General features: G+C 48.1%; 1 protein-coding gene across 2 annotated transcripts in view; it reads left to right on the top strand.

Moving 5' to 3' along the window:
* The window catches only part of VPS26A (VPS26 retromer complex component A), a 1,053,575-nt gene that overhangs the window by 68,531 nt on the left and 960,539 nt on the right, over positions 1–24,505 (top strand). The window contains exon 1 of one of the 2 annotated variants that reach the window (XM_069610609.1): positions 16,269–16,343. The exons of the other annotated variant lie outside the window; for it this stretch is intronic. Coding sequence (XP_069466710.1) covers positions 16,302–16,343 — 42 coding nt within the window. The 5' untranslated portion in view covers positions 16,269–16,301. Of the gene's footprint in view, positions 1–16,268; positions 16,344–24,505 lie in introns of those variants that run through there. 2 annotated transcript variants of the gene reach the window in all.

Genomic DNA, 24,505 nt, shown 5'->3' with positions numbered 1-24,505 from the left:
TAGAGGAGTGAAATCTACAGTCGGTATTCGATAACACCTCAACCAGATCCCAAGACTGCAGATAAATTCTAATGTAATCCCATTGTGTGTTTAATGTATTACCCCTCTGACAGGACTGAATATCATCATGCACAGCAGAGAGGCATCCGTTGACGTGCCTGATCCAATGGGAACATTAATTTTTCAGGCTCTCCTGATCTTCAAACACACCAGCTGTTCATCTTGGAACATTGGTCATTACTACAATAGAGAGGCAGTCACTTGACTCAGTGTGATTTTTCGCTACATTTGGGCCTCAAATAAAGGAATTCCTTATTGGTGTCAGGTTAGTGCCTATAAGGGGAATACCCTTCCTTAAATCATGCGATTGCTGTGGAAGGAAACTGTGAACAGGATCACAACTCGTATAGCCCCATGATTGGATAGGCAATCGATGTTCGTCAACACCGCTTATAAAGCCCTGAGTTTCAGTGCCAGAGCCCTCCTCTGAGTGAATTCAGAGGCCCTTGCCATTCCTACCGGGTTACCCAATGAACTAGCCTTGCATAGATCAATAACTGGCATTGGTTTCTCTATCGGAGCCTTATTAACATTATCTTTTGTGGGTTTTACGTCCTTGGGGATGCTCTGTTCCCAGAGATTGCGTTTAATTTCCCTTATTTCCACACTCTGGGTATTAAGTAGGTTAATCGTACTATCCACTTTAAAAGCCAGAATGTCTCTTGCTGAGTCAGCCATTGGTTTGATGTGGGAAGTTGGGCAGAAAGTGTTAATACTGTTGTCAGCAACCGGAAAATACTCAGTCTGGGTGCCTACTGTGCACTGCTACAGCCAAAGGTGCTTCTGTAGTACCGGGGCTGTAATCTTTTGTTTCCCTTTTAACTGCATCCTTTCTTTGCCGAGTTTTTACTGCAGGAACGTTAGAACTAATTTTGGGTATCAATTTTGCTACAGGTCCAAGCTTACTAGAGCTAGGCGCTTCATTATATACCTCCAATAATGTCCACCCCCTTGGATCCCAAGAGTGTGGAAACATCTTTAATAGGGACAATATAATTTTGACCACCCTCTTGACCTGGGAGATTCGACACTTAAAAGGGGGCCAACATAGCCACCTTTTTTACTTGTCTTGTTGGATAACCAGCAGAATTCTGTTTTGGAGTTGGATCAGGGTCGCAGAAGTCTATTAAATCTACATTATCAGACAATGCAGCACAGTTTGATCTCACATTCTGGGGACCCTTTCCAGCTGCAGACGACAACAGTAACTGCTCTTCCTCCACTATTTTCACTTTGTCACTTCGTTTAAGACCATCAACTTCGTCAACCTCTATATCCTGCAACAACAACAAAAAACGTGATCTCAGAGATTAAGTGATTAACCTCGCTGAGCGTATCCAACATTTTGGATATTTTAGATCATGTCGCATCCTGGGGGAATACTCCCTAGGCTTTGCTTTTTGCCATTGGCCTGGCAATGGGGAATATGGGAGAGTTTAAAAAAAAAAAAGAAAAAAACACCCCCTCTGGGCATACAGTAGTACTAACAGCCCAATGGGACCCTAAATGTGTGCAAAGCACGCAGATTAGTGCAAGTTTAAGAAAGTTGTGCAAATTGTACAAATTATGCCCAAATAAAATTAAAACACAAAAATAAAAAGGACACCGTAACCAGGATAATTCAGTTAAACATTTGATTTGACTTCAAGTAATTTAAAAATGAAAAACCACTGAAGCTAAAAATGGAGTCAAGTATGTTTAAAGTGCAAAAATAGGGATTCACCTGTAAGGGTTAAAACCGAAGACAAGAAAGGACGAAGGACGAAAGGAAGCAATAAAATGTCCAGCCTCAGGAGCAAAGTATGCCCGACTGGCTCAGGGGGCTCCCATAGTCTGAATCCCCCCCACCCCGCCCCCTTTGCTCCCCACAGCCTTTTTTAAAACAAATTATTTTAAACTTTCTTTATTGTTACACTTGGCATCACACGGCACAACTGCACGGATTAATAAAATATCAATACAATTGTCACATACAATGAGGCTGGTCATTCTGCATCCTGAACCGTGTAGAATACATTTGGATACAAAAGAGTTCATTGAATTGTGAATTTATATGTCCTTTTGGGTCATGTGGTCCAGGTCAAATAGCATGAGAGCAGTTCACTCCTATATTGGGGACTGGGGTGTATCCTGTTTGGCTGTTGTGCGCCAGAGGTGCGATTTGATTGGGCCCCTCTCGGTTTTGATTCGAGTGGTTGCATGTGTGCTCATTGTTCCTTCATGTCATTAGCCATATTGCATCCTTCAGCCAGTGGTCTTTGTTTGGGGCATTTACACTCGTCCAGCATAGAAGGATGCAGCGCTTGGCCAAAAGGCACAGTCGCACGAATCTACCCATGTTGCCCAATGGAGGGTCTGAACTATGGAACAAGCAGGGAAATGGAAGAGTGGTGACAATTTTGTCTGTCATTTTCGACAGCATCTTACACACATCCTTCCAAAAGTCCACCAGTTGCGGACAGTCTCCTAGCATATGGAAGTATTTAGCGTGGGGGGATTTACGAGGACAAGCCCCAGATCCCTTATTGGAAACATGTGCAATCTGTCTGGGGTGTAGTGATACCATTGTAGTAGTTTAAGTTGCATTAACTGAAATCGGGAGTTGCATGACACTCTGCATGTTTGTGCGCACATGTCAGTCCATAGTTTGTCAGTAACCTCAATCTGGAGGTCATCAGCCCATTTAGCCCATACATTGTGGCATGGTGCGTGCAAGTGTGTCTGGATTAGGCGATATAGGGTAGATATCCGACTTCTATTGTCCCTCACTGTCAGGATGAACTCCAACAAGAGATCATTAGGAGGTTTGATCGGGAAGCAGCTCCACAACTTCCTACATGCTCCACGCAGTCCCGCATATAGCAGCCACTGCGAGGACGCATTGTGTTTGAGCCCTGGGATATCAGTAGTTTAAATGAAGTTGTCCTCCCTCTTCAGAGACCCCAGGGACGGGACACAGTTCCAGAGTGGGACGTTTTTATGGTATGGGTCGTGTATGCCTGTTTCCTTCAATATTTTGCGCCAAGCTAGTGTTGTGGTGCTGGGTCAAATCCACAGTCGTCTGTGAAACCATTGAGAAGAACCAGCGATCGTAGGTCCCTGTCCCCTGTAGAGTATTGCTTGTGTATGAGGTGGGAGTGGGTTATTTCCAAATCATCTGGCTGCAAATTGTGCCTGCGTGGCTATCCCATACACTCGGAAGCCGGGGGCTGCAAACCCACCCTTATCGCATGGTTGCGCTAATGTGTCCCATTTCAGTCGTACTGCCCCGTAGTGGCAGATGAATTAGCACATTTCAAATATAAGAGCTTAGGCAGAAAAATCATTTTGAGGAGCGCCATCTTGCCTGCTATCGTAATGGAGAGATGGGTCCAGCTGGACAGCTTAGATCGCAGGCAGGTCATATACTTTCCATAGTTAGTCATGCAGTTTAGGGCTGTTTCTTGCCACCATTACCACTAGGTAGCGCATAGATTCTGGGGCCCACTTGAATCCCTGCAGGTCATCAGGTTGGGTGATGGTGTCCGTGATGGGGAAAAAGTTTTGATTTATTGCAATTCACTCGAAGGACCGATAACTCCCCAAAATGTAAGATGTCTTCCATTACTGGTTGTATGTGTGTTTGAGGGTGTCGTATGTACCAGTGCATCATTTGCATATAGTGCGACTATCTGCGGTTCACCCGCTATTCTGATCCCTCAATGCCCATGTTGGATCCTTATGTCCGCCATTGGTTCTATAATGATAGCAAATATTAGAGGCGACAAAGGGCAGTCTTTGCGGGTGCCTCTGCCCATCTCAAAACGCGGGGAAAGCAAACTGTTCATATTAACCCTGGCCGTTGGTGCTGTGTATAAGAGGCTTAAGGCCTCTAGGAATCCCTGACCAAAACTACATTTGGTCAACACAGTGTACATAAATCACCATTAGACTGAGTCAAACGCTTTTTGGATGTCTAATGTGGCCGCTACAGCTTGAGCCCTGGGATCTATTTGTGCTAATATACTGGATAAATCCTGATTGATCTGGGTGAATAATGTACGGTATACTTGGTATCCACCGAGTGGCCAGGATTTTTGCGCATACCTTTACATCCGTGTTAATTAAGGATAGGGACCGATTGGATCCACATTGGTCCGCAGGCTTTTCAGTTTTAAGCAAGAACGTGATAACTGCCTTGCGCATGTTGACAGGGAGTGACAGGGATACGAGGGACTCCCGCCAGACTTGGAGAATGTATGGAGGTAGGGTTGCCTTTTAGCGTTTATATAAATCAGCTGTATGGCCATGGGTACGAGGGGCTTTTCCAGGTGGCAGATGGTATATCGCCTGAGTAATGTCAGATATGGACATCGAGGGGGGGTCTAGTAGAGCCTTGGTATCCTGCAATATCTGGCTACGTGGAAAGGCAATAAAGGAATATATCAATATCCTCCTGTGTACATGTATCTTTGTTAGTGTATAAATCGCTATAGAAACCAGCAAATACTTCATTGATGGCCTCAGGAGTGTGAAATGAGTCCCTGCAGTGTGTATTATAAGTCAGATACACTGATTGCCGTTCTCTTGCTTTGCCATGCGAGCGAGTAGTCTGCCAGGTCTGTCCCCTTCCCTGTATCTCCTAGCGGACATCAGGGAATCGAAGAACTTGACCTCACGGTCTGAATGTGTCCTAAAGGTATCTATGGCCTCTTTGATTTGTGCTAGCATGGCTGTAGGGGGACTACTAGTTCCAATCTTTGTAGCTTGCTTTCACTTTCTTTTATCACGCTGGATGGTCTTAAGGACACTGAATTTTGCCGATATGGCTATACCCCGGATATATACCTCAAATGCCTCCCAGAGCACACCAGCAGACTATACTGAGCCTATATTTTGGTCAAAGTATAGCTGCACATGTTCATCAATTGTAGAGGCAAACGCCACATCCTGGAGCGCCAGCGGTTTAAATCGCCAGTTGCTGCGAGGCCTGGTGAACGTCAGTAGTGTTAGGGAGATAGTGACAGGGGAATGGTCAGAGTAGGTGCGAGGAAGCATGTTGGTATCACTGACCGCTCCCAGCAAGTGTGTATGTGATAAGCCACATGTCAATATGGGAGTGGGAGTCGGCCACCAGACCCAGGGTATGCATGCCCTCTTTAATCGTAGAGGCTGCTTGTGTGAGCGCTCTTTGGGCGTGGGTGGATCTGTCCAGTTCCAAGTCAAGGATAGTATTAAAGGCACTCCCCACCAATATGGGAATCAGAGGATATTGGGCTAGTTCCTCTAGAATGTCCATGTAAAACTGAGGGTCATCGATGTTGGGGCTGTATGCATTAGGCAACCAACACATACCTGCCTAGAGGGTCTGCCTTTGCATGCTTGCATTTGAATGGGAGTGATTTATGTATCATGGTCATGACCCCTCTGGCCTGTGAGGAGTATGTAGCGTAGAAGCGGTTACCTCCCCAGTTTTTTGCAAAACTTTGCATGTTGCTGCGAGTGGGTGGGTTTCCTGCAGGTGCACGATTTGGGATTTGTGTCTTCCAACGTATTGGTATATCTTGCCCCGCTTATTGGGGTTCCCTAGGCCCCGGACATTCCAATTTAGGCAGGTTTCATCTCCCATTTGGGTGCAGAGTAATGAATGGTGTCTCCATTAATATGTAGATAAAACCCTCCATGTGTCTTTAAGGACCTGCTTGCGATTCTCATTGTCAAGGTCGTAAGTGTAGTATGTACCATGTGCTTTTTTAGCAAACCCCTCCACGCCCTCCCGCATCGTCCCCAAAACTAGGGAGAAGATACCCCCTGAGAAACACCCCAACCTCTAAATGCAACATTGCATGGGGGAGCCGGTGCAAGGAGTCACCCGGGCCAGCACAGGATTTAGATACAAATAGAGAGGATAAGTGTTCACGTACTTCCCATATAATTGCCCCTGTCGAGGGGTGGCACCTGCCCCATCATTGGTTGATGTGGGGGCTGCCTTTCTTAATATCGTAGTGAATACTACACCAACAGTACTTCAGGTGCACAACATTTCGTGCGTAACAAATTGCCGAAATAGCGTGGTCAGGGGCAGTTTAGTCACACTTTCAAAAAGTTATCAGGAACCATATTTGTAGAGCAGGATGCCGGTAGCGTGTTATCTAGAAATGTCATGGCCTCGTCAGGTAGCGTGAAAAAAAGGTCTTCTTGCTCCACTCTACACGTAGCTTGACAAGCTATAGCAGTGCATACTTTACATTGTGATCCCGCAGTTGCTTCTTAACCACTAGGAATGATTTCCTCTCCTGTTGGACAGCCACTATGAACTTGGGGTAGGCATATATTCTGTTGGAACCCAACATCGGGTCTCCCTGTTCGAGGGTCTGCTCGGAAGATCGCGTCTCGGTCCGGGTAGTTAAGAACCCGTGCAAGAATGGGTCGTGGAGGTGCCCCTGGTTTGGGTCTGGGAGCCAGGGATCTGTGTGCACGCTAAATAGCAAACTGCAGTGATGGCGATGGATTTCCCAGGAGTGGAAGCAGAGTGGGCATGATCCACTGCAATAAGGCTTGTTCGGAATTGGTCTCGGGGACACCTACGACGCGGATATTATTACGACGAGAGTGTGACTCTAGGTCATCATTCTTTCTTTCCACCTGGAGTACACGCCTGGAGAGTGTAGCGAGTTTGTTTCTCATGGTGGATACGTCATCTTCAACTGTGCTCACTCTTGTTTCAGCCTCCCCTAGTCACTGATCAGTTTTGTCTATGCAGGTTTTGATGGAGTCTATGGTGGTGGTCATATCGTCCAGTTTGCTGTGCACTTTAGCGAACGCCTCCTGCATGCACACCATCATACGTTGGGTCTCAGTGAGTTCCATTGGTGTTGCTTCTGGCTCCATGCTTGTGGGTGTTCCGCTGTTGATTAGTTGTTTAGGGGTGCATTTTTTGTACTGGCTCATTGATTGTTGATTTTTAGCGCTTCCCTTAGTCATGCTGTGCAGGAGCAGGGGGCATAATCCCTCGTACAGAGCGTCCCAAGGGGCCAGTGCTCTGACCCAGTAGTCTGCTCTCCCACCCTAGAGAGAGTAATATTTCTTTGTTCGCTGTGTAGTCGCAGGTGGTTGGAATATCGCCAGAGCGGGGTAAGGCGGGCTTCCCAGACCTCGATCGAGCCCCTGTACGGTGCCAGGTAGTCAGAGGTAATGGTAGCGTAGCGTGAGGTCATTTTCATTTCACTGGATGCTAGGTGTTTAACCGCCCAATAGCTAACGGTTGACGGACACTGTCGGTTGACCCTCCCACCCCCGCCGCCAACCATATATTCACTTTGAGCCACCCGAGCATACTGCAGGGCTTGACTTACATTGGTGGTTAAGTTGTTGAGTGGTGTTGTGCCCATAGTTGTAACCTCCTGGGTCTCACCAGTTGAGGGATGGCGAGAGGGGCCACAGAGACCCCCTGGAGCTGCTTCGCCAGAAGTCGGGTCAGTGATGATTGGAGGTGCTCCATGGAGAGGCCCCCTCAAAGGTGCAGCATATGGTAGTGTTGAGGCTGGTGAATGGTGTAGTGCCCGTGGCCACAGTTCTTCAGATGCAGAACAGTGCGAGGGACTGATGGTGTCCTGTGGTGGAATTCCACTCTAGTTAAACTGTTTGTAGTGTCCAAGGAATATAGCCTGTTGGGGGAGCTTCCCACCACCCAGAAGCAGGGTAGTGAGACTCTGCGTGGTGCAAGGAGGCCTACTTAACTGTGCCGGTGTCCGGGCTCTAGTTGGATGAAGTAGAGGGTTTCAAGCTGTGAGGGGGAGGGGCCGCCGTGGGAGCACTCCATGGGTGGGGGCCACCAACTCCCTGCCCGTCCCCCAGAGTCTACCTTGTCGGCAGAGTGAAATCTGCAACCCCCGCGCGGCGCAGGCAGCGTCGCGTTCCTTTGTCCCTAACTGATGCTCTGGAGCGCGCAAGCTCCTCATCCCTCGCTGCAGTTCCGCAGCGGGCAGCCCGTTCCTGTCCCTCGATCTCCGATAAGGGCCGTAAAAAGGTCCGTGGGTAGCCAGTAATATCGGGAGGCTTGCCTTCATGGGAAATCAGTATAAAGAAGACAGATGTCGCCCCGACTGGCCTCAGGCGTTGGATCTCTAAACGAGAGCGGCCATCTTGTCAGTTTTGCAACAGCGCCCTCTCCCCGCAGCCTTTTAAAGTCACTGGTGGCACTGCCTTTGTGGCTTCGCCTCTCTGGAGTACCGCCATAAGCTTATGCTAAAAGGTTATGCTTAATTGTGCTTGCTTGGGCTAAACCACCCTTGTGTCCTTGGGAGAGTGTACTCTTCCTGTTAAACAGTATACAGTGTTGGTGTTACCCACTGTATCAAAACTTCACTTAGAATAAGTAGACTGTAAATGGAAGACACAGTGCAGGGAGTGGAGATGTTTTTGTGTCCTTATCTTTGATTCCTCACGTTAATCTCGTGTTACGAGGAAAAGCCCTTTCGCTATTAATCGATCTATCCGGGCCTGCCAGAAATACAAGGATGCAATGCAGGCGAGCATGGAGAGCAGTGAGTCGGTAGACCAGAAATAGCAAATCGCAACATGTGGAACTAAAGATTCTCTCACTTGCTTGCAGCCCTGCTCCACGTAACAAATAATCAATGGTAAAACGCCATGAGCTTAGCCGGAGAGCAGGTCAAAGTCTTAACAAGGCGTTGACGGCTGTGGCTTACCCCCAGTTGGTCTAGTGCAATATCCCGCTCAGTCAGGGAGTCCAAGGACAGTCTGCGCGCAAACATTGCGCCCTTGCCGCATGCTTTACCCTGCGGACCGGTGGCAGTCCTCTTAAGGATAAGGGGGAGTGGCCTGGTGAGACGCTTGGCGGGACCTTGCAAAGTCCTTCCTTTCCTCCAAACACTGCGCCCTTTTATCTTTGTATGCGTACCATTTATGCACCAGTTGAGCAGAGTGCAATGCATAGGGCAATTGACTTGATGGAAACCAGAACACCTATTTAGAGTTGTAGCTGCATGGATGAAATTGCAGGCCATGTAGGAGCAGTTCAGAATTTTTTTTCGCCGTGTTGCATGCTCCAAGCCTATCAGAAATGACACACAGTGAGAGCAGGAATGGTTTCTTTCTGTTCAACTTCTGTGGTGTTTTAGGTCTGGAGATGCTCATGGAAATTATCCTTTTCATAATGCATGCATATTCATTTTCGTAGTATTTTTAGGATCATTGCAGTAATAAGGTGAAAAATCTAACACAATTAGGAACTAGCCTTTTAACAAACAAATTATGCTTTTTAGTGAATGCTTGCTTGCATTTTTTTAGAGTTCCTATGTTGTGTGCATTTATCATTAATGATAATGACAATGATGTTATTTTTATATAGGGCTTTAGCCAAAGCGCTGTAAATACAACATTTTTACATACAATTATCACCCACTCGAAGTTGATACTCATTTTTCGACTTCGGAAGAACGAAAGGCTGAGTTGTCCTTGCTGGGATTCTCACCACCAACCTATTGGGATGCAAGTGCAACGTCCCAGGCAGGCAAAGAGATTTAGACTGCGCAAAACATATTAGCAGGCGGCCTAGTGCTAGCTTTTCTCATTGGGTGCGGCAGAATGCGCATGTATCCATTTGTAGTTCGCTTTGACACATATTTGGAACGCTGTATAGCCACACAGAAAGAACAACAATGTATTCACTTTGTAGATGCAGATGTTAAAGATGGGGAGATCTATTTTGCATTTAGCAGTAGTATACAGTGTTATGTTTTAAGGGATGTGCGAGTAGGTAGTTGACATAGGTAGGAGTGTGAGATGTAGTCGGAGAAGTGTTGCGGTAAAGGCGAGGTATGGGGGCTAAGGTAGCAGGAGTTCTGCCATGTTGGAATTTAGGGCACATTTCATGAAAGTATGAGAAACAGGCCAAATGTGGAGCTGCAGCTCTGTCCAGTTGATCCCAAGACCCCCCACCTCCCCCCCAGAGAAATGTTGTGCTATCAAGGACATAGGCAGCCCTGCTGTGCATATAACGGTCCAGCTGCAGAGTTTGGAGGAGCTTGGAAAGGAATGTTGGGTCCAGGGAGGAAGGGTAGGGAGGCGCCTTTTTGAAGGTTGAATTAATGTGAGCCGTGCATGGGGTTTGTGATGCCAAGAGGCCTGGTGAAGATTTAGACCACTACTGCCCTCACCTTAGAGCGGTCATCCTATTGGAACTGCAGGCACTGCACTCTAGGAATCGATAAATCACCACAATTCAAGCATAAAGAGTGGTGCCCCGATCACGTCATTCATGGGCAGAGAGATAACGGGAGAGACATGATTGGGGCTGTACCGTGATTTGGGACGAGAGGAGCAGAGGTGATGCCAGTACATTTATCTACAAGGGCAGGGAACTGTTTGTGCGTGCCTGGTATAATGAGGCCCATTTTATTATCAAAGCAGAGTTGACCTCGCTATTCATACTTTAATCGGGCTCTGACGGAGGGATGCTGTTTTAACCCCTTAAGTGCCACCGACGAGCCGACTCGTCAGTGGAAAGCGCTCCAGGTTGCCACCGACGAGCTGGCTCATCGGTTTTGGCACTCTTCTTTGCTCGATCCCTGCAACGCAGGGATCGAGCAAAACTGTAATCCAAACACCGGGCTATGTGAGGGGGAGGTCCCCCTCACTGCCAGGGGGCTGGATTACCTTCAGTTTCACGTCGGCGTGCGTAAAGCACGTCGGCGTGAAACTGAAAGTAAATTCACTGCAGCAGCCATTTTCGGCTGCTGCAGTGAAGAAAGAAGGTAAGAGCCCTTCTTTCTCCGCGTCGATCTCCGGCTGTATTTCAAGCCGGAGATCGAGGTGGGTATTGTTGGAAAGGGGAGCCACCATGGATTTTTTTTTTTACTGAATCAAAGGGGGTGTGACCCCCCCAACTGAAGTAGAACGGGGGGCACACCTTGTAACTCTCCCTGGGGGCAGATATCTGCTCCTAGGAAGGGGCATCTGACCCCAGGGAGGGATGCATGGGGTGGGGCCTCCCCTATCTGACGCCAGGGAGGGATGCATGAGGTGGGGCCCTCCATTTGGGGTGGGGGGAGAGTGCCACCCCCCGTTTCAGTACAGCATTCGCTGCCAATTTAGGGTGCTCCTCAGGCCCCGCTAAAAAGCAGCCTACGATTTTGTATTTTTTTTTTGTTTACCCAACTGCGCTTGGCGCAGATGGCCACATTAGTGTGCCAATCTGCCCCCAGGGTGCCCAAACCCTACTGCCCCAACTATTGAGGGTCCTGCCCCACCTTTTGTGGTGGCCCTCCCCATCCCAAATGGCTGGGGGGGACACCTCATGCAGCCCTCCCTGAGCCTCCTAGGAAGGGCTGCATGATGTGCCCCCCCCCTCCATTCGGGGTGGGTGAGGAGAGGGCCACCACAAATGGTGGGACAGGCCCCCCAATAGATGGGGCAGTAGGGTTTGGGCACCTTGGCGCAGATGGGCACAGTGTGCCAATCTGCCCCGAGGGTGCCCAAACCCTACTGCCCCATGCATTGGGGGTCCTGCCCCACCATTGTGTTTTTCCCCCACCAATATCACACTTTGTCGGGGATTGTGGCTAATAAAAACTGGGGCAATTTGCGCAAGGCAGAACTCTGTGGATTCCCACGGGTGTCCTCTTTTGGGAAATGCATGGGGTTCCCTGTTTTCCTTGCTGGCTTCGACACCCTAGGCCCAAATCTGTAGGTTGCCCACATGAACAAAATGGGCAGTGGTGAAAGGCTTGGGATTACCAGTGGGTTACCCTTTTCCTTTTGCGCCATCGGTAGGTGCACCCACACATGTGAGCTACCGTTTTCATCGGGACACGTGTGGGGACGCGGGATGGCCACGTGTTGTTGGTGGTGTGTTTCGGTGGGTGGCCAGAGCGAAATGTCTGAGAATTGTCTGCATTTCCAGACAATTTCAGAGACATTTCCCTGTGTCCACTCACCGAAACACGTCACCAACAACAGATGTCATACCTTCTCGCGTTCCCACAGGTGTCCCGATGAAAAAGGTACCCCCCTACAGCAACCTAGTATTCCTGGGTGGCGTTACGACCGCCTACATGTGGGAAAAAAAGGAGCCAAATTTGGCTGAGATATCTCGTGTAACAAAAAAGTTACAAGCCATTGAATGGTCACATTCCGAAATCACCAAAAAAGGCCCTGGCACTGGGGAGAAATACCCACCGCACTTAAAGGGTTAAAAAAAATATATATCTTTTTTAGTGGGAATCTCTCTTCCCCCCCCCCCCCCCCCTCACCCTTTCTTTTACTCTTTTCATGGGTCACCTTTTTATGTCTCTCCATAGTGTATGTGTGGATGTATAGTTCCCTATAACTTTCAGACTGTACGTATTTTACTATGGCAGCACACATCATCTTATCTGCAGTGATGCCTTTGGGCTTCCCTTTTGAATTTCTCTTACTAAATCTTGGGTGAACTCTTCCCAAGGAAAAAATGGGATTCCCATGCCCTTTACATTTTATATGTGAGACCAGCACACCCCACCTTATGGGGAGTGCTGGGGAGATGCATGGTATCCCCTTTCTCACTGACGTTACAATAGCAAGCTAACTCTTATGGCTGGTGCCAATGGTTATATCATAATTACTTTTTAGTCAATATTACTCGCAGGCTGTCAAATCAGCTGTGGTCATGCACAGCAGGGTCACCATTCTGCTATAATGGCGGCTTCCTTCTTTATTTGCCATTTTGCGTATGCTTGTTGTTTCTGGGGTCTTCTTCTGCCGTACTAGGTCGGGGAGGTCCTGGTTGAAGCTTTGTATCCGGCTGGAACCCTGTGTGTCTGTGGAGTGAGGGAGGAGTCTGAAACTCTGCAGCCTTTTGTCTTTCAGTCTGACTGAAAGGAACCCATTCCTACTGGGGAGTGGACTGTCCTGATTGGACAGCCACCCACCCCTTTCTGTAAACTGCAGGGAGAGTTTGCAGAAGTTGTGCTTAGGTTCCTAGATAAAAGTCCGATTCTGGAAGCTGCTGACAAGTCGACCACTGAAACAAATCCAAAGAGGAATATGAAGAAAAGAGGGCAGTGATGGATTCCAGCGACTGGAGAGCCTGCTGTGTAACCAGAGACTGTTTTAACTAGGGGTGTACCAAATATTAAATTTACTATTCGACAGAATAGTTGGTCTAAGTGTTCGACCGGAACCGACTAGTGAGCTGAATAGTTGTTTTGGCTTTTGTGTAGGCAGCGGAAAGGCACTTGCCAGGCACGACCATAGTGTTATTAACTGGCTTTTGATGGTCGCAGGTGAAAAATGGAGCCTAGGCATATAAAGATAGTGCATAACAAGCCAAAACGGTTGGCTTTACCAATTCTTGTTTTAACAGGACTTCAGTGAAGGACATGTATAGTGCTAATACATTTACCCAATGAGAACTTTCACAGGCCCATCGTTCCAAGGTAACTTCAGCAAACACACATTTCATTAAAGCTGTCCATGGGTGACTTGCCATTACTTCCCTTTCAAAGATATTAAAATCTATGGCAAAGAAATATCTTTTCACATCTAGTCCTGATTCTGTTAGGACAGTACCCACCTTATCCATTTAAATCTCATGCCATCTGAGTTATTGAACAGCTGAAAGAAAAACACCCCTAGTCATTTGGAACATGAGAGGAGTGTCCGCCCCCAGCTCTGAAGTTGTTTAAGGTAGACTTGATGGTTCCTGTTTCGTGTGCTGGGGCCGGGAGGGGGCAGGGGATTTAATTAGCTCCTCTTGTAATTTGGCTTCACGCTTCCATGTTTGCATGTGTTTAACTTGCTGGAGTGCTTTGTAACCATGGTATCCATTTAAAAACAGATGTGCTTATCTCTGCAAGTAGTCGAACAATTAGTAGGCAGGCAAGTCGATCGTGCATATTCAGGCCTGGCAAATATCCATAGGGATGCAGCATTGTTACCTTTAATATCTCCCAAGGCCACCCATCCCATGGCCAGGAGCTTCTCTTTGCAGTCCTTTGACAACTGCTTTTCAATACTAGGTGTCTTCTGGGAGAAAGAAGCAAAAATAGAAAATAAAAATAAACAAGTGCATTAAAACAATGCAATACAGGCAATCCACCCCTTTCTTCCCAGAAACCCCAGCTGCAATGACATGGTGAGCAAACTGATCAGGTAGGGGGCAGGGTGGAGGGCAAGCAGAATAATTATGGTTTATGTCACGTGACGTTTCAAAATCATTAGCTTCTGCTACCACCGAACAAAGCTACACTAATTCGGAATGATAAAGGGAGCGCTCTTAAGCCACTCCCTGCTCTAGGAGCCTACACTGAGTATTCAGGCCCCTGTTCTAATAGGCACTTGTCATTTGAAGAGTGCAGGAAACAAATATAATGCTGCTGAAATACAAGCCAAGGAAGGCAAATCAGTTCACTCAAGCTGTGTGTTTACAATTATACGACTGCATAATACAGGTTTAATATAGTCCCCGGCATCAAGGTGCCCACAAATGGACAAGTTGTTTCCAATTTAACTTTGGAGTATGTGCGTGTCCGTGGGAGTGAATGTTTGAGCAATTGAAGTTGTGCGAAAAATAGAAAAACTGCTGTGTGTGTGTGTAGAAAGTGTGTATTTGAGGGAGAAGCCTTGGAAGTGTGAATGAGGTCCGTGAACTGTGATTAGGTATATGAGAGAAACTTCTGTGGGTCTTGGTGTGTAGATTTGTGAGGGAGAAAAAGGACAGTGTGTTGGTGTGAACGTGTGAAGAATGACGTGTGTGTGTGTGTAAGTGTGAGTGCACTGTGGGGCGAGTGTGTGCAGGAGAACAATGGGCTGGATTCACCCATGTAATCGTACACTCATGTCTTTTTGATGGGCACACAATTACCACGCCTTTTAGTTCCACATTAACCTCCGTATTCCGCGCGGAAATGAAGTGCAAGTGGTAAGTGTCCCAGAGTGATGCAGTCCCACAACAATGCCTGCACATATTATCTGCATCCACGAAAAAGCATCTGCCAGCCGGGCATATCAGTATTTATGCCAATTTGGATGTGTTTGGTCATTTTGTCCCACACAAGCTTGCCAGGGGCAAAAATGCACTGCTTGTCAGCATACAAGCCCATGGTGGTGCAAGAGTTCCGAGGTCCACTAAATACCTATGTTTCAGTGCGGTGACGTCCTCCACAGTGGACTCCCTTATTTGACTGTACTCTCTTTACGATCAGCGATTTTCAAAAGCCAGTCTTGGAAGAATCTCCTTTGTATAACCTTCCTCACGAGCATGGCCATATCTGACCCTTCATGCCCTTCCACAAGGTTGACATCCCATTTTTTTTATCCAAGGATTCATGTTGCATTTCCTGTGCATAGATTGTCATGTTAGTAAGTCTGTCATGTTATTAAGTCGGTTCCATTGAAGAGCTTGCACCAGGAACTTGGTGGATGCTCACACCTCTTCAACTTCTCCTGGGCCCTGTGGCTCGATTTATTTTGGGATTTTCCAAGATCAGCCCTTCTTCATTGCGACGGAGATCTCACCAAACTTCTTGGCCAGGGTCCTCCATTACCTTTATTCTTCAATTCTGTAGCAAGCCGGGTTTCTTGAACTAACCGCTGGGCGGGAGCATTGGCCCATTTTTTAAACAATTTGGTAAATCATCCGTTTAAAATTAGGGGTGTAACTTCGGCTTCGAGTAAGGTTTCAAGTAAATATTCTGCCAAAGCAGAATAGCTGGTTTTCAGGCAAAATCTGACGAAATTCTTACTCGAAGCCGAAGTTCGGTCCACCCCTAGTTTTAACCATTCCTTCCAAGCAATCTGGTTGTCCCAAAGATGACGACTCATACCCACAATCTGGTGAGACTCGCTCGTCTTGAGAAGACCTACATTTAGAGCCATCCATTGACGTGCTGCGTCCTTGCTGGACTGCAAACCGCCAATACCAGGGGATTACGTGCCAGTCTGTGGTGCATGGTCTTCCGAAGTCTGATTCTTGGTGAAACTTTGATGGACTCATGCTAGACCTCCAGAGCTATATTTGAATCCCTGACATCTCCTGACCGGAGTGCTGGGCAGAGAGAGTGAAGAGAATCTGACCAGTGATATTTGTTTGTCATCGGGTACCTGTAAAAGGGCGCCAAACCCACAGAGCCGCGAGAAGCCTTGAAGAATCCTTTGTTGTAAGCCTTTTCTGTCAACTGCTGTTGCTAGTTCCCATTCAGTGTCCGTTACTTTCGTCACCAGACCGAGAATCCAGGGACCGGGTCCTGTGCTGCTGCATCATGAAGGTGACGTCCGTCCAGAAGCTTACCTTTTCTGCTGAGGTACTGTGTTTGCTAGCGTAATACGAACTTCAAGTCTTGTGTCGATCCTTTATGGCTGAGTGGGTGATTTGTGTGTTTAGGAGTTATACCCCATACCATTCGGCCATCCCTAATGCTGGAACACACGTAGGGAGCATTCTGTGAAGCAATAGGCCTATAAGAGCCCGGGAGCTCTGGGTCTTTCCCAACCTTATGAAAGACCAAGACTTTGGCCTCGTTCATCGAAAGAGTCGCAGTACCCTCCTCCATGAAGGAATTGAATAGCTTTGCCAGAAGTGGGGCCAGAGTGTCCGAGTATTTTTTCATAAAATGCCACCATGAACCCATCAGGGCCTGGAGCTTTGTGAGCATGTAAGTCTTTTATCGCCTGTCTGACTTCCCCTTCGCTAATTTCACCTTCCAGGGCTTCTCCATCTTCCCCTGACAACCGGGGTAAACTTATCCCCTGTAGATAGACACGTTGGGCTTCCCCATTAGGGTTATCCGACGAGTATAACTTCCTAAATAATCTCTAAAGATCTCTCCCGTGCCCTTCGTGTTGGTAACCATCTCTCCCCGCAATCTTTTTAACCCCTTGATCGAGCGCTCCTGCTGCTTTGCTTTTAACTGCCTGGCCAGGTATTTATCGGCTTTATTCCCCTTGATATATTAATGGTGGCGAAGATGGAGAAGCCCTCTCTCCGCTTTTTTAGTGCACAACACATCTAGCTGTCCCTCCACGTGTCGCAGGGCTCTTTTCAATCGTAGTGAGGGAGAGTGAGCAAGTTCCCCCCCCTAGGTCAGCAAACTTCTGCTCTAACTCCTTCTCCCATGCATATCGCTGTCTATCGTTGGACACTTTCAAGGCTATCACCTGCCCCCTTATCACAGCCTTAAAGGCCTCCCACTTTGTGCCTAGACTTACATCCCCTGTGTCATTAAGGGTCCAGGACTCCTCTATCTTTTCCCTGATCAAATTTCCTACCATCGGGTCCTGAAGGAAACCATGTGGTAGCCTCCAGCGCCAGAGTCCCGACTTCCTATCCGGCATGTGCAATTCCATCCACACCGGCGTATGGTCCGACAAAGAGATGGGCCCCACCTCGACAACCCGCACGCGCCCAGTAGCCCCCCCAGCTACCCAAAAGTAGTCAATCGACGACCAAGTATTATACACATGCGAGTGGCAGGTAAACCTGCTATGCTGACCCTTCAAAGCCCTCCAGACATCCCAAAACGCCAGTTGATTCACTACTTTGCGCAGCCGGCTTGACGCTGCCCCCGGACTATGCCGGGATCCCGAACTCCGATCCACCGCAGGGTCCCAAACCGTGTTCAGACCCCCCCCATAATGATCTCCCCCTATGCAAAAACCTCCAGTTTCTCTAGGGTATCTCTCAAGAAGCCATCTTGCCCCGTGTTTGGGGCATAAACTGAGACCAAGGTAAGCGCCATTCCCTCCATTACTACGTTGACAAACACGAATCGCCCCATTTTGTCGTTCAATGTATTGCGAATGTGGAATTGTAGCCCATCATGGAAAGCCACCAGGACCCTTGCTTTCTTGTCAACCGAGTTAGAGTGTATTATCCTCTTGTACCCACGGAGGCGTATCTTTGCTTTTTCCCGTGCCCTAATGTGCGTTTCCTGCAAGAGTAGGATATCTCCCCTGTCCCTTCTTAAGAAGTCCTCCACTTTCCTCCTCTTCACTGGGGTATTAAGACCCCGTACATTATATTTCAGTATTTTCAACGTCCCCATGTAAATTGACCTCTTCCAATGTAAACATCCCCTTTCTGGCTTCGTCCCCTCACCAGTCTCCCCCCCCCCCTATTCTCTCCCCCCTCGCCCTATCCCCAACTCCCTCCCCCCCCCAACACTAACCCGAGGAGGGGCCAGGAACCTAGGTTTGCTAGGACGTTCCGTCCGTCGCACCTGCCCCTCTGAGAACTCAGGTAGAACACCCCGGGGAATCCTAAACCCTGCATACCGTTACCGTTACCAACTCACACGTGGAACTCCAGCATTAAGACTCTCGCTGGGCTGCTGTCCAATTGACCGATGCTGCGTTAGGTCCTAACTGTTTCCCCAGGGGGTAGCGAGATGCCAAACTCCAGGTCCGGTCGCTCCAGCGATTGCCAAAGACTGACCACACTCTTTCTCATCTTCACCCTAGCACTTCTTTCTGCGCTGGATCTCCTTCCATCCCGAAAGCCGCCTGCTGAGAGACTCCCTTTGTTGCTGACGATTGTCACTTCCTTCATCCTCCTGCAAGCCCATCATCTGCAGACCCTCCTTGCATGATGTAACCCTTCTTGGCCTACCTTCCCAAGTGAAAAGCAATCCAAACGGAAAGGTCCATTTGTATCTAATCTTCCTGTTCACCAACGCCCTGGTCACTGGAGCCATCGCCCTCCTCTTCTGCAGGGTCACTTGCGAGAGATCCTGAAATAGGTAGACCTCCACCCCATTCATTTTTATGTGGTCCATTCCCCTGGCTTTTTTCAGAATTTCCTCTTTTTTTCCTCTTTTTGTGGATATGAGGACATTGCCACCAGCACATCTCTGGGGCGTTCCCCGGTTCCCCTGTTCTCCTGGGGCCCACTCGGTAGACCCGGTCGATCTTGATTGCCTCTATTTCTCCCTCGTCCAGAATGTCCCAAAACACCTCCTGCACTGCTTTCTTCAGATCCTTCTCCTCCACCGACTCAACCATATTCTTTATGCGGATGTCCGCCCTCCGGGACCGATTCTCTAAGTCCTCGCACTGTAACTCCAGGTTATGTGTCAGGCGAACCAGTTGCTCCTGTGTGACACTGCATTGCTGGAGTTCTTCTTCCGCATTCTGGACTATCCTTTCCAAGGTGTCCGTTCTCTCTTCAAGTTTTGCCACATCTTGCTGGAGCTCCTGAAACGCTATCTTCATGTCCTCCTTCATGCTAGCGGAACTGTTCCTGCACCGTGGACATGAAGGAATCCTGCAGGTCTTTGAACCAGACCTGCATGTCCACCCTTGACACTTGCTGACCCTGCAAGACTGACTGGCCCTGCTCTCCACCTGTGCCTTCCTGCGCTGGGAGCCCGCATTGTCCACCGACCACATCTGTACCAGGCTTGGGTCTTGCTTTGAGGAGGCGGAGAGCGACCCCGAAGGGCCTCCCTTTCCTTTACTCTTAGACATTCTGCTCTGGGGTATCAAGATCCTCTCTTGTGTTTCACCCTTCACCTCTGGAGAGCCTCGCTCCCTCTCCACCGGAGAGCCCGCTCTCCAAAGCCTCTCAGGGCAGATAGTCCAGAGCCGAGCCACAGAGTCCCAAAGCAACTCGGCTCCGCCCAGAGGCCCCGGCGACACACTGTAGACCTGATGATCGTGCGGTGCCAGTCACCGCCGCCACTCTCCTCGCCGGGGCAGCCTGGGACCTGCTCCAAGACCTCGCGCCCCCCTCCTCCTCAGCTACTGCCTCCGCCGCGCCGATTCGTGCCGCCCGGGGCCCGCTGCCACCACAGCTTGTGTGGCCGCGCTTCTCTCCTCCTCAGCCAGCAGCTCCTCCGTGCCGGTTCGGGAACCGGTGTGATCCCCCCTATCCCTGGGGGGGGCTGACCTCAGCCGCCCGCCTCTGACTTCCTCCAGAGGCAGATCGCTGCGCTGTGCCTGACAGGTCTACGGTCGCTGCCGCTCCGTCCCGGATCTCTCTCCCCGCCACAGATCTCAGTTCCCTCACACAGCGTCCGCTGAACTAAAGCTCTGTGCGGTGCCTCTCCTCGACCCCCCCCCCCGGGGGGCGTAAGTGCCTGCGGTTCAGGGGAAACGCATGCATAGCATAAGTGTGGTGCTTATTCTGAAACTGAATGAGTGTAAAACTTTACCAATATGATTTACTCACCTTGAATAGCTGCTGCTCTTCTAAAAGTGTACCATTCGGTTTTGCATTCCCTGATCTGCTTATTGCATATCTAAAATAGTGTGGGAATTCTTACTTGTCTTATAGTTTCATTCTGCCCCTTTGAAAAGTATGTAGGTCCTTACTTTCCTTGAGATTTACTTTCTTAAAAGTTTGCTAGGGTTCTTAACTTAGAACTGTGTTCAACACTTTTAAAATGTATCATTGGTAAACTGTCTACTCCTGCATTAGAAATAATGTTAATGTTTATATACCAACAGGTTTTACTTGCCTTGAATTGCTGCTGCCATTCTTAAAAGTGTAACATTGGGTCGTGCCTACCTTGAATTGCTTTAGTGCACTTCTAAAATAGTTTACTGCGTTCTTACTTGTCCATAAGTAGCGTTTACTCCACAGGAATAGCATATTGCCATGTTGAATGTGTATCTTTATGTTTGTTTATTTTATTTGTAATGCGCATAGACCTGGCCCGTAGGCATAGGAGCGCAAGGACACACAGTTAAGAAACACAGTTCTGATCAGAGACCAGGGGGGCAGAGATCGGCCGAGATTGGATTAGCAGAAGAGGAAGGTCTTGAGTACCCGTTTACATTTCCGAAAGCTGCTACAGGCTCTCATATCTGCTGGGAGGTCATTCCAGAGCCTTTGAGCTGTGTGGGAAAAATAATTCTGTGCGACAATGGCCAGTCTTGCCTTAGGAATAAGTAGAAGATTCGAGTTGTTAGATTGCAGGACCCATTTTTCCAGCAGCCGGACCAGTTTCTCTGTGAGCTATCTGGGGCCAACTCTATGTAAGCATTGATGCGTGATGCAGAGTGTTCGGAAGACCACTTTTCCACTGAGAGCTGGTGGAGATTTTGTCTAGCGATGGAGACGTGGTCCGATCTTTTGAGACCCTCAACCACTCTTACTGCATTATTGTGGATGACCTGTAGTCTGGCCAGTTCCCCTTTTCCAACACCCTGAAGAAGGCTAGAATAAAAGTCTATGCGGGCACCAATAGTCGCTCTTGCGATCGTCGCACAGTCGGATCTACTAAGGAAACGTCTGATTTGGGCCAGCAGTTTAGCCTGTGCTAGATGCTAGGCCACTTATATGCGCTTTAATAGATAGCTCCTGATCCAGAACCACCCTCAAGGTCTTCAATTTGTTGAGCATCTTAATTTTTCAGCCTGTAATGTTAAAGGCTGGTATTCATCCTCACGTTTTTGTGTCTGGCCAACAGTGCCAGCAATCATCACCTCTGTCTTTTTGGCGTTCAGTGCAAGCCCATTATCCCTTCATCCAGGATTCAATGCGGCCGAACACATGGTTGGCAGAGATGGTATCTTTGGTGTAGTCCCCAGTGAGGTGGATCGGACACTAAGTGTTAGAATAGTTGGCATACAGGGTGCCCTCCTTATCCAGCTTGTTAAAGAGGGGAGTGGTAAAGATGCTAAAGTGGGCGAGATACACGCCCCCTGGGGAACCCTGCATGTCACCAAATAGCTTTCGCCCATGGCCTCACTACAGAAAACTTTAGCCATTCGGCTGGAGAGAAATTATTTGACCCAGTTGGCTGCATTGGGAGAAAAGAAAGCTGTATCACAGAGTCTCTGTATCAGTAGGTCATCATCAAACACAGAGGACAGATCAAGCAGCATAGGCATAACTACACTGCCCTCTTCAAAATGATGCAGGATATTGGATTTAAGATCCAATAGCGTAGACTCAGTCCTGTGTGATTCTTCTGAAACCTAACTGTTTATCTCTTAGAAAGTTGTGAGTTTCCAGGACATCCTTAATCTGGGTAGATGCTACCCTGTCCAGAAAGGGTATATTTGTAATGGGGCGGTAGTTCTCCGGTAGGGCTGGATCGAGAGATGGCTTCTTCAAAAGAGGGGAAATCCATGCCTGTTTGATGGACCCGGGTACATTATCCTTTTGAAAGGAGCAGTTGACAAATGTGGATATTATTGGCAGTAGTTGAGCTGAACAGGCCTTAACATCACTGCTGGGCAGATATCCCCCTTACATGTGGTGGGTTTGAGACTAGACGGAACAGCTGCCATTTCCGTTTCTGTTACCTCCTTAAAGCTGAAAGGTGCAGAGGTATGTGGGAAAAGATCATAGATCATGGGATCTTAGATAGAATCTAGGATGGTGTAGTTTATTGTGGCATTTTCTCTGATCTTTTCAATTATTCCCCTCTTTGCTTCATGTATAGTAGTTCCGTTAGGATCCTAAACATTTCCTTAGTATTAGAGGGGGCTTCAGTAATTCTGTTGTCATACAGCTGTCTTTTTGCCTCATAGATGGCAGTTTTGTGCTGTTTGGCAGCATTAGCATTGTCCGATTTGTTGGCAGCAGATGGACTATTCTTCCAGTTTTGGAAGGCCTTTTTTTTTTAGCACCCAGGTTTGAGAATCTCAGTGGAAAACAAGGCTTTGGGCTTGTTAGTTTTAGTGAGGCACACTTTTTCTGGTGCTAGTTGGTTAATTGCCTTGGTCGGCATACAGTGATAAACCTCTGCCAATTCATTGGCACTTGTGTTGTCGGGTAGATCCTTGAGTATAGGAGAAATGATTGGTTCTAGGGCAGTCAGCGTACGCTTGCGCAGGTTCCTACATTTAACCCAAATTCTAGGATCTTGATTGCTTTTATGTTGAATAATGCAGGGAATGGAAAAGTGCACAGAAAAGTGGTCAGACTAGAGGCATGGGGCTGTATCAAGACACTGTAGGTGTACATTGTGTGTAGCCACCCAGGCAAGTGTCCTTCCCTTATCATGGGATAAGATTGCACCAAGTGGGAGAAACCTAGTGCCGTCGATGTGGCACTGATATGTTGAGCAATTTTATCAGTGGGGTCACCAAAGCCCAGATTCGTATCGCCCAATAGAATCAGTTTTGCTGCTGGTTTAAGAAGAGGAAGGATTGTATCACTCAGATGCACCAGAAAGTCAGGCATTTTATTAGGGGGATGATAAATAAGGGCGATGTTGATGGTAGTATTAGTATACCTCGTGAGTTTAGCAAGAAGAATCTCACAGTCTGCTATGGTAACATTGGCAATCTGCCAGAGCTGAAAAGATGACCTATAAATCATGGCTTCCCCCACCCCTCCTATTCCCTGTTGACGGTCAGCCTGCATGATCTTCTAACCAGGAGGTACAGCCAGGCTAGTAACGGGACAGGCGGCAGGATGCAGCCAGGTCTCGGGAATGGCATAGATATCGATGTTGGAGTCAATGATGTAATCCGCCACTTCAGTAGCATGTCTGGCCAGGGACTGAGTGTTAAGCAGCAAGCATGATAATGGCTTGTGTGTCAGCTGGGTGCCTTGTATCTCGCTATGTCCTGGGTGCGGGCGGAGACCGCTTCATAGGGACAGGGTCCTGGTTGCAGGAAAGGTGCTACCTGGCATGGGTTGTCCATGAGGCTTGTTTCACATGCCTTACCCATAGGTGCACTATCAGCAGTAGTAACACCTGGGTCCACATGTGGGGGCTCACTAAGCATGGTTACGCCGTAAGCCATGTCGGCGGGGTGCGTTTAAAGAGACTACTGCAAAACCAGACGGTGTGTCCTGATGCTTAGGTGCAACCAGGGATTTTTGTTTGTCTTGTGTGGTCAGAAACACGTGCACTGTGGCTGCCATGAGGGAGACAAGCTGGGGTGAGAGCAGAGAGCGCAAGAAAGCATAGAGCGAGAAAGTTACCTCTATGCAGAGGCAGTTCCTACTGCCACTCTCTGGACACAAACTGGTACTAACCGGCCTGTCAAACGGGCTGGCGCTAACGCGCCGCCGATGTGTTTTTCAGGATCGGAGGGGCTGGGAAATGTAGTGCAAGCAGACTACAGATCAGGGAGGGCTGTAACCTAGGAGCGTATAAGCTCAGTCAAACACACTTTGAGGTTTGACTCGCCTTGACTGCATATTGCTGCTCTAAAGGTTATACTTTGGTCATCTACCATAGTATTGTGTTGGTTTTTATAATTGTGTTTATGACTTAGGTAATACTACTTACTTTTCAAAGATTTATCTTTGCCTACATGTATATAAAATCATGATTGTTACGATACATAAGTGTATCCTTGTTTCTTTAGACCATATTTATGCTACAATTTCTTTGTACCCATCTACAGCTTTCCCTCCTAAAATGAGACTGGCTGCTCTGCCATATTACCACATATTTCAGGTGGTACAGCCTTATACTAAGAGTAGAGTTTCTGTATTGCCTCAGGTATGGTTTTATGAAGCCCTTAGGTGGACAAAACTGTCCTAACATGTGCACATCAC

Source organism: Ambystoma mexicanum, chromosome 8 (assembly GCF_040938575.1).
Source record: "Ambystoma mexicanum isolate Mex_15411 chromosome 8, UKY_AmexF1_1, whole genome shotgun sequence".
Classification (NCBI taxonomy): Eukaryota; Metazoa; Chordata; class Amphibia; order Caudata; family Ambystomatidae; genus Ambystoma; species Ambystoma mexicanum.
The sequence above is the reverse complement of the archived record's forward strand: the minus strand, read 5'-3'. Positions and strand labels throughout refer to the sequence as shown.